Source organism: Pelecanus crispus, chromosome 2, assembly GCF_030463565.1.
Source record: "Pelecanus crispus isolate bPelCri1 chromosome 2, bPelCri1.pri, whole genome shotgun sequence".
Classification (NCBI taxonomy): domain Eukaryota; kingdom Metazoa; phylum Chordata; class Aves; order Pelecaniformes; family Pelecanidae; genus Pelecanus; species Pelecanus crispus.
In genome coordinates this window covers 6,676,880-6,686,699 of record NC_134644.1, presented here as the reverse complement: position 1 = coordinate 6,686,699, position 9,820 = coordinate 6,676,880, and the positions used below count along the sequence as shown (strand labels likewise).

Here is a 9,820-nt window from a genome sequence, read left to right as displayed (position 1 = left end):
AGGGCACGGCCCCGAACCTTCACTGGAACGGACCGTGCAGCACCCACCCCACCGAGAACATGGCGGCGGCCGAGGCAAGGCGGGAACGCTAGCCCCGCCCCCTTCTCCGGCCCCGCCCCCTCGGGCCGTTGCCCTAGCAACGCCTCGGGCAGTGACCGCCCCCGCCCCACGGCGCTGCGCGGGCTCGGGGAGGTGAGGGGGCGGGACTTCCGGGCCGGCTTGCCCTCCTCGGAAATGACATCAGAGTGTCAACATGCAAGATGGCGGCGCATCATCGGCAGAATACGGCGGGGCGGCGGAAAGTGCAGGTGAGGGCGAGGCAGGGCCCGGGGGGGGCGGCGGCGGGGCGCGGCGGGGCTCTGGCCCGGCCCGGCCCGGCCCGGCGGGCGGAGGGCAGCTCGGACGGCGAGGCGGAGCGCGGCCCGGGAGAGGGGTGGGGTCAGCGGGCGGGGGCGGCGGGCAGAGGGCGCCGGCCGGGGACGCTGCCCCTCAGCGCCCCTGCTCCTCGGCGACTCTGCCCCTCGGGGACGCTGCCGCCCGGCCCTGAGGGGCTGTGGCAGCGGCTGCTCCCAGATGGGGGGGAGCAGGGATTGGGGGTTTCTATGGCAACGCAGTCGCCTCCTTCCCTTTCCCAACAACGCCGAGGTGACGGGGAGACACCCCCCCGCGCCCCGCAATGGCGCTCCCCCGCCTCCTCTAACGCCCGTGGAGGGGGCGAGTGGCTGCCCTTGGCACCGCCGCCCGACGGGGAAGAGGTGCTGCTCGCTGCCGAACGGGGCCAGGTTGCCCAGCCCGGAGGAGGCAGAGCTGAACCACCCCGCCCGCCTGCCCTTTCCAGCTCCGGTCAGCGTTCCTTAAAGCAAGACCGTGGCTTAGGCAGTCTGGTGGGTGTAAACTTTCTCAGCTCGCCTGAGAGACGATCAGACCTAGTCGTGTGGGCTTATCTGTAGCTATGAGTACACTGTTGTAGCCTTGGTGGAGGCTGGAATTACTGAAATGTGTGTATAAAGTCGAGACTCTTTAACATTAAAAGTCATGAAAATGGTTTTATTATGGTCCTCAACTCTTTTTGTTCTTTTTTGTGATACTACCAGCACTTTAAACATTTTTACAGCTTTTGCTGTGGGAAAGATTTAGTGCTTTATCAATGTGCAAAGCTACCTACCTCTAGTGGCAAGCGCAAGTTTTAGCTGTATCTGTTCACTGTGATCAAAAGAAATATTGATTAAGTCTGAAACAGCATTAGGATCCTTCCAAACAGAGGTGGGTTCGGTTTTTGAACGCATCTTTTGCATTTTATCACATCACCCAGAGGAAATGTGCACTTCTTTATAGCCTTTAGTGTTTTTCATGGTTAAGGTAAGCATTCGATCAATACTGTATAAAGAATTCCCTTGCCCTTCCAAAAAACGCTGTGGTGTTCTTTAAAATACAAAGAATCCAAAATATAATATCCCTTTATTGACTTTGTTGCCTGTGCCGTAAACAAGTTTTTGCAGGTTGCTCTCTTAAGGAGAGGGATTTTATGATAACTAGATATTTCTTTGATGTAGTCCTATTTCTTTATGAAGTATTATTTCCCTGACAGCAACATGCATCAAAGAGTACATTGTTTCCTTTTTTAATACTGCATTCCTTTTCCAAACATTACTTGGCTCAAAATCTTGTGTTTACAGGTGGTTTTGTGCTGGTTTATGATGTCTTCTTTCCCACTGTCATTTTGTTACATGATTTTCTTTTTTCACTTCATGTACTATTACACCGATCTGTGTCTCAGCCAGTATGTTGTAAGTCTAGACCTGCAGAGAATAACTTTGGTTACATTATAAGCATATATAAAGCCTTGAGTAGAAGCTAGATATTTTCTTGCGCTCTTATCATTTCACCTACCTGGTCAGAGAGGGGATTTTGTTTATGTGATGGAATTCTAAGTGGCTGTTGCATCCAGCCACTGATGGAAAGTTAAAACCACTAACAATTTTCTTTTTCTTTTTGCTTCCCAATGGGTGAGCATTTAGGGTACTGCTACATCCAGCTTTTGAGAGTGAGAGAGGAAAAATTTTTCCCAAATCTATGAGGCTAGGGGAAGAAAAAAAATGAAGAAAAAAATTTTAAAAAATGCCTCTTGGGCATGGAGGAACTTGATTTCTTACATGGCAGGAGAGCTGGTTGAAGTTTATGAAAATTGGAACTATTATTATCTTGGATACACCTGTTTTACTGGTAAGCAGAACCATCCAAAATAGTCAGTTTAGGGTGCTTCTGCGTATAATTGTATGCTTGTAAGGTTTAAACAGAGTAGATGTTTTAGGCCTCAAAATAAATTCCACGCATTAAAAAAGGTAGGAAATTTATGATTTAAATGTAAGTCAGGCTTTTGAAATGTCCAGCAGCAGGCTCTTGGTGTTCCTTAAGCTTAGCTCTGCATGTCTGAAGGCTGCAGTAGTAAGGTGGTCTGATTTGGGATGGGAATGGGGGTGCAGAGGTGTGTCAGGCGCTGCTGAGTGATGAGAAACAGTTGGCCATATGCTGTAGCTTTCAGATATGTTACTGTGAATTAAGTCGAGATGAAGCCACTTTTCAGCAGATGGCTTAAAGTAGCTGCCCTTGAGGGGTTGCATTGGAACCGCTGTCCCAAACTTGCCTGGCCAGAATAAATTCGCCCCCGTGCTCAAAACCTGTTGACAGAACATGTGAATTTTGCCTTAAGCGATCTGGATCGCCATCTTTATTATGAAATTATTGAATGACTTTTAAGTCCTTTTTGTCTTTAAGTATTGTGCAGAATAAAAAGATCTTTTTGCACTGACTTTGTCATATTTATGCACTAATACTGCGTTGTGACAGCAAGTAGAAAGTAGTGAAACAAAAAGCCCTTTACATTTAGAAAGTATTTCAGCTGCTGATTTTTAGTCCCATTTATTTAAAGCGCACTAGATTTTGTATGCTGAAACTTACTAGATTTAATATATGTATTATTTCTATATTTTATATATAATAAATATATTAATTGTGTTTATAAATTATATTTATTTTATATGTAATACCTAAGCAAATGAATAGCCAGTAAGATGATTCCATTGTAAAAGGATAAAATTAACTTCTTAATGCCTTCCATTACTTTTATTCTAGGGCCTGAAGCACCTGATAAAAATTAAAATAACAATATGTTCTTAATTTAAAATGTTATTTTCAGGGATATATCTGCCCTACCAAGATACTAAGGCAATAGATGATCCCTCCCCCCCTTGGTGATTGACTTTTGCTTCTCTCATTTTTTGATGCAATTCATGTCAGATCTCATGGAATCCTTCCAGTGATTTTGAAAAATATCAGGTTTTTAGTTTCTCACAATAGCATTTGTGTCTTTGAAATCTTTCTCTACTTACTAAGAAGGAGTGAGTGCTGTCAGAGCTCATCTGTTCATTGTTTCCTCCACCATGACAGTGTGGTGGTATTTTTAAAAGCAGATTCTACACATCTATTAAGATAAAATCCATTATAGGACATGTAATGTAACAAGGGTAACAAGATTTCAGATCAGCCGATAACACTCATCCATGAAGGAAGCACATCGTAGATCCTGTAAGAATTTCACTTGGCTTTGCTTGCTGAAATGTATCCGTTGACAGCAGCTTTATCTCTGGAGCTCTTAGTCATTAAAATGATTAGTCCTGATCCATTTAGGGTACTGAAACCCATAAATTCTTTATAATGAGGGCCCATCACCTTGTAATGTTTGTGCACTGCTGCAGTGAAAGTTTCTTATGTGTTATGGGAGTTTATAAAAGCTACAGCAGTATCAATGTAAAAGGCCTCGGTCATTATTAAAATATTTCATAACCCACAAATCTTGCCCCTCCCAGGCCATCATGGCAATAAAACGACTATGACCTATATCGTGGTCATTATTGTCTTTGTGGTTTGCAACTGACTTTGTGAATGAAGGCAGTGAACAAAGCAGAAGTGTGCTCTCAGTCTGCCCTGTTTGAAGTGAATGCCATTTGGTGCTTAGAGTCGCAACTTCCTGGTGACCTTCACAGTCCTCTCCAGGCAGAATACAGTACCTTATCTGGAGCAATAAAGATGGTATGCTGCGGGTCAGAGTTGAATTTTATCACGGGAATTTCTTCTCAGCCAAAAGCCTGTGGCTTTTGCATTGTTTAGGTATGAGTGTGTACACACATACTTGAATATATACTTTAGATTTTTGTATTTGTTTGTATAGTTGCTATATTTACTAATAGTTCTTATGTTTCTGTACTCAGTGACACTCAAATTAAAAAAAACAAAAACAAAAAGCCACTTTCTGACCTTTTTTCCCAAAAATAAGAATATAATGGAGAACCACATTTGGATTATCAGCAGTCTTCCTCTGTTCATCTTGGTGAACTTTTTGATTTAGTGAACTTGCCTGCTGTCCACCGCTCTTACGCAAGTGTCAGGTCTTTTAAATCAAGTTGGTGTTGCTTTTATTGATCCATTTTAAGTTCCCTGTGTTGAGGCATTTCAATACCCTTTCAACATATTTTGTGGAACCCTTAATTTGTCCCTCTCTGTTAATATATAGTTAACGTATTTGAATACAAACTTGGATGCTTCTGGTGTTACACCTTTCTTTCTAAAAGGTTCCATTAATATGTGTTTATTTCAGTCTCAATGACTGGTTTGCAAGACTGGACCATTTAACATTTTTTGGTTTGGATGAGAAAAGGAATTTGTTAAGTATTTCCAATGTAAGCAACTGACAGTTACTGGGATGTCATTAGGCCTCCAATAAGAGTTGGAGAGTCCATTTTTGTGCCATAGTCATAGTTTTCAATTCATAATCTCTTGATGAAAAGTGGTTTGTCTTGTCCTTACCTGACTGGTCAAATAGCAGCATTCATTTGAAATGTTGGTATGGTGTCCGAGAAACGTGCTGACTCCAAAATCATTTTGCCTCACCTTAATTTTCTCCCCTTGTGCTTTTCGTATTAGGAATTTAAAAAAAAAGCATTGTAAGGAGCACATACGTAATTTGGATTAGAATCACCTTTATCATTGAAAAATGATAAAGGTGGTCACAGTTTCTTCCTATGACATGTAGAAAACAATCATTACCTATTCTTTATACAATAGGGATTTCTTTTCCTTCTTACTCTTATATCTTAAATTTTTAAGACAGTTTATCAGGAAAGGTGTACTATTCCTTCTGTGGATGGAAAATAAAAATTTGTAGAATTGTAAGTCTGAGGAGAGACAGAAGTAACTGGTTGAATTCTATGAACAGTAGCTGGGTAATTTTGTAAGTGTCAAGCTTTTTTTGTTGTTTTGCCATCTTTTTTTCCATCAAAGCTGTCATGTATTTACACACAAAAAAATGGAACAGTAAGAAATAAGATTTTAATCTTTTTTAATTCAGTTGTTACAGCAGAGTTACTTTGTCAAGTTTCTCACGGGAAGAAAGACGGATGGTGTTGTATTTAATGCTGAACTGGTACTGAGATCTAGCATTTGCTCTTAGATCTACCACAGACTCATTAACCCTGAAACAATATAATTCCTTTCCTTGTCTCAGTTCTGTTAAAACATAAACAATACTTGCCAAGAGATGTTTGACTAAATTCATGTGTGGAAGTTATTAAAAGGAATAAAGGGCACATAAAATTTGACCTTCATTTGAATGTTTCAGTGCTGGTGGTATTGGGAAACAGTTGTCAGTCTTACCCAGTCATGTCTTTGAACGATGGAAAAAGGGCACCCAGTTGAGCTGACAGCCACAGTTTCAAGGTCTTCTAGATGGAAATTTAATAGTTACGCAAATTCCATTATAGAAAGAAGCAAAAATTATTTTCCTGCATCTAATCTCTCTGAGCTTTCTTCATTGCTGGTTTCTATGTTAAGAACAATATTTAATTCTTTATTTTAACAAGAAAATGTTTTATCCATTGCATTTTAAGAAATTATGAAATTACTTTAGTTCTGTCAAGATTAATGTAGAAATATGACTCAATTTACACAGTACCGTGAAAGTATCAATCGTATATGAAAAGTACCTTATTTACTAGAGTAAACGACCATTTGCTTTTTTGCATTTTTAAAATAGTTATTCATGGCTGTTTTTTACTTGAACTCCTGTAAATTAAAAAAGTAACATTATTATGAGCAAAAAGCTCCTTAAAATGCTTGGGTGACTAACATAGTTTGACAGTCTTATTTATGAGTGGAGTAAAGAGCTCTGTATTATACCTGAAAATATAACAAATACGGGAGGTGACTGACAGAAGAGGAATAAGTCCAAAAGTTGAGGATTTGTCAAAAAATATCCTGCTAGCAGTTTGGAGAAGCATAAGCTGAAGGGCCCCTGCTGATCTTCAGTCTGACACTATATTTCAGGAAGAGATTGTTCTCCCTAGTAACTAACATCAAATTTGATCTACTGACCTTTAGGTTTTGAATACCTTTAATTTGTGTCTTATCTGCTCACACTTAGTATTTTTAATGGAGTATTTTCATTGGCTTTATTCAAATAGTTTGAAAGCAGTGTGAATTTGATGGCCAGCTCTTTGCCTTGCGTTTTTTATCATGTAAAACCTTGATTTTGTTTATAACATTCTTCTACTCAAGTAGTCTGTGTGGGTCTTCTAGGAATGTAGGCATGATGTGATCAAGCCCAAGTGAGGAGTTGCACATACATCTTGCTCTCTGCATCACAAAAAAACCCAAACAAACCAAGTATTGAAATGTTTTAACATAACAATATTACACGTGGTTGACGGTGTCTTCTCTCAGTAATGTCTCTGAAGCTATGTGTAGGCAGAGACTTGAGCATGGATAGCAAGAATATTATGGACGAGTCTGGAATGGGTGAGAGAACCTGAGAGTGTTGGAAATTAGGTCATAATCTGAAATTGGGAGGAAAAGCTCTACAAGGAGAGTGGCTAACAAAGACTGTGAGCAAGAAGTGCTTTAAGAGCCTTGGCACATAACATAATAAATGTAGTAAATGGACTTGTGGAACGGCAACAGAAAGTATTAGGGCAGGAGGATTCAGGAGGCTCTTAATTTTGACCCTCTGGTATTGCTGTTGCAGCTGTTTCTAAAATGGAGAATAGGACTGGATGCGTGCTTTCTAGAAGCATCAGTTCTCTTACTGTGCCGCACTGGGGCGGGATAATTCAGATGAGGTGTTGTCCACATTCACCAAATGGACCTGTCAGTTCTTGTGGTATAGAATCTGAGATGCTGTAAAAAGTTTCTTCAATTATAAGGACCACTGAACATTTTGTTTAATTTGTTGGTTTGATTTGTGTAACTGAGATCTGATCGGGAAAACATTTTCTTTATACTGCTAGAATGCAGTTATTGAAGCGAAAAATTGCTCTCAGATCTCTAGCCCAAGACTACTCCTTGAAAGTGTTTTCAAAACACTGGTACTTATGTATCCAAATGATTCCTGCTGTGGGCAGATTGGATTATACCAAGCCTAGAATTTTACCTTGTTTTTCTGATTATATTTTACAGAATCTGGGAAGAGGCAATAGCTGGGCAGCTTCCCCTCCTTTTCTCTTAAGTGTGAGGGCTTTCCTCATAGTAATGCATAAACCCTGTGTAAACCCTGAGATTAGGAGAGGTGTAGCACAGTGTGAACGGGGTAGCTCTGAAGAAACTGCAGTGCCTTATAATTGTGTTTACTGAACAGTAATAATGGAGAGTGCTGTAGCCTTTGCAGTGTATCTCCTTAAATCTCCTCTTAGTGTTTCTGAACAAAACAATGACATAACTGATACACACAGTACTTTCAAATACAGAAGGAAACAAACTAAAGGAATAATTTATCTGAAAGAGCAGTAAATGTTTGTGCTTCTTATATTAGAAAGTAGGAAGTTTTTTAGAAAAGTGGTTTCAAAATAATAGCGACCCCTGACATGGCTACAATTTGTATCTGCAGTCTCTCAATGCTTTGTAATCCTCAGTGACCATATCCTCTCTCTTGCGAGTCTGGGAAATACCGTCATCCCAGCTATAGAAACTATGAAACCTACTTAGCAGGTGAGACACAAACTCAGTGTCTTGTCTAAGATCACCCAGGATATCTGCACGGAGCAGGGAATTGAACTAAGGATTCTCTGGGGCTAAGCTTGAGTTGTAATGATTAAATAATCCTTTGGGCTCCAGTTGCTAGCACTGCTGATACCTTCTGTATGATTTTTCCCCATTTTTGGGGCAGGGTGGGGAATGACTGAGCTGCTGTTGGTAACTCTCAAACTGACAGCCTTATTTAATGCTTGTAAAGCTCTTAGTATTTTCTACCCAAGAACCTCACAAAGGTGAAATTAGATGTTAGAATTTTATGGCCAACTCAATATCTTAATACCATAATTGGATTTGTGTAAATGTATTTTAGGTCTCCTATGTGATTCGAGATGAAGTGGAGAAGTATAACCGAAATGGGGTAAATGCACTTCAGCTGGATCCAGCGTTAAATAGACTCTTCACAGCAGGCCGAGACTCTATTATAAGGATATGGAGTGTCAATCAGCACAAGGTAAGTCATGAGAGGATTGCTCTATCTAAACCTACTTTTTCCCAAGTTATCATGCTAGTAAGCTGCCTACAGGTGTACATCTGATACTGGTTTTTAACAGCTACAGATTATTATGATGGGAAAATAATTTTGATATTGCTCATACTGTGCTCTGTTACATAGCTGTATAGTTCTTTCACAAAAAGATTCTGGAATAGTGACTTCAAGCAGCTCTGCATTAGGCAACTTCTGATCCATTTGAAGGTTGAAGAAAATATCACAACAGGATGTGATAGTCACAATCTTTTCCATTTGTGATGAGATCTTATAAACTTTTTTCTTAATTTGCAGCAAGACCCTTATATAGCATCTATGGAACATCACACAGATTGGGTAAATGATATTGTGCTCTGCTGCAATGGTAAAACATGTAAGTACTTAAATGTTTGAAACCTACAGTATTCCGAAATTGTGCATAAAAGTATATTATCTGCTGCTTTAATTATTTTTCATCTTTTCTTAGCATGTAAAATTAATTTGCGTACTGTAAATTTGATAAATAGTGTAAGCAGATGTTTTAATGAAAATTTAAATGTGTATGTAAATGATTCTTTTAATCTTTTAGAAAAGCCAATTAGAGTAGTACAAATGTGCTTTAAAGTAATATATAAGCCATTAAAGTTGACTCTTTATTCTTTCCAATTTAGTGATATCTGCTTCTTCAGATACTACTGTTAAAGTGTGGAATGCACATAAGGGGTTTTGCATGTCAACACTAAGGACGCATAAGGTGAAAAACATTATCTGTAAATACCGTATGTTATCACTGACAATCTTTTAAATATTAAGATGTAAACTTCAAATGGATAATGTTGTTGATTTGTGTTGTTATATTTACTTTATTGTAGGATTATGTGAAAGCCTTAGCATATGCAAAAGATAAAGAACTGGTAGCATCTGCCGGGCTGGACAGACAGATATTCCTCTGGGATGTAAATACTCTAACAGCACTGACTGCCTCAAATAACACCGTAACAAGTAGGTACCTAGGGAGAGGCGGCAAATGCGGTGCATTTTATTGAGTCATCTGTGAGATTGATTTAAAACTACAGATGCCTGTTTCTGTGTGTACATTAAAGCTGTGCAAGAAATTTTAAGGTGGTTTTAGTACGTAATCAGTCAATTTGTTACATTATATAATAGCTGAAAATCTAGAGCAGCCAACAGTCATGGCATTTAGAATAGAGGATGGGTCTCTGAACATTTTCTCCTGAAATGTAGTGTGCTGGTATTCTCTGCAACTTGATAGAG

General features: G+C 39.8%; 1 protein-coding gene across 5 annotated transcripts in view; it reads left to right on the top strand.

Annotated features, from left to right (window-relative positions):
• Positions 1 to 260: 260 nt before the first annotated feature.
• WDR48 (WD repeat domain 48) overlaps positions 261 to 9,820 on the top strand; it is a 28,148-nt gene continuing 18,588 nt past the window's right edge. Inside the window, exons 1-5 of one of the 5 annotated variants that reach the window (XM_075705262.1) lie at positions 261 to 308; positions 8,390 to 8,530; positions 8,861 to 8,937; positions 9,242 to 9,299; positions 9,418 to 9,547. In XM_075705262.1, coding sequence (XP_075561377.1) covers positions 261 to 308; positions 8,390 to 8,530; positions 8,861 to 8,937; positions 9,242 to 9,299; positions 9,418 to 9,547 — 454 coding nt within the window. Of the gene's footprint in view, positions 309 to 2,107; positions 2,224 to 8,389; positions 8,531 to 8,860; positions 8,940 to 9,216; positions 9,300 to 9,417; positions 9,548 to 9,820 lie in introns of those variants that run through there. The other 4 variants (XM_075705260.1, XM_075705261.1, XM_075705263.1 and 1 more) reach the window with 4 other exon arrangements.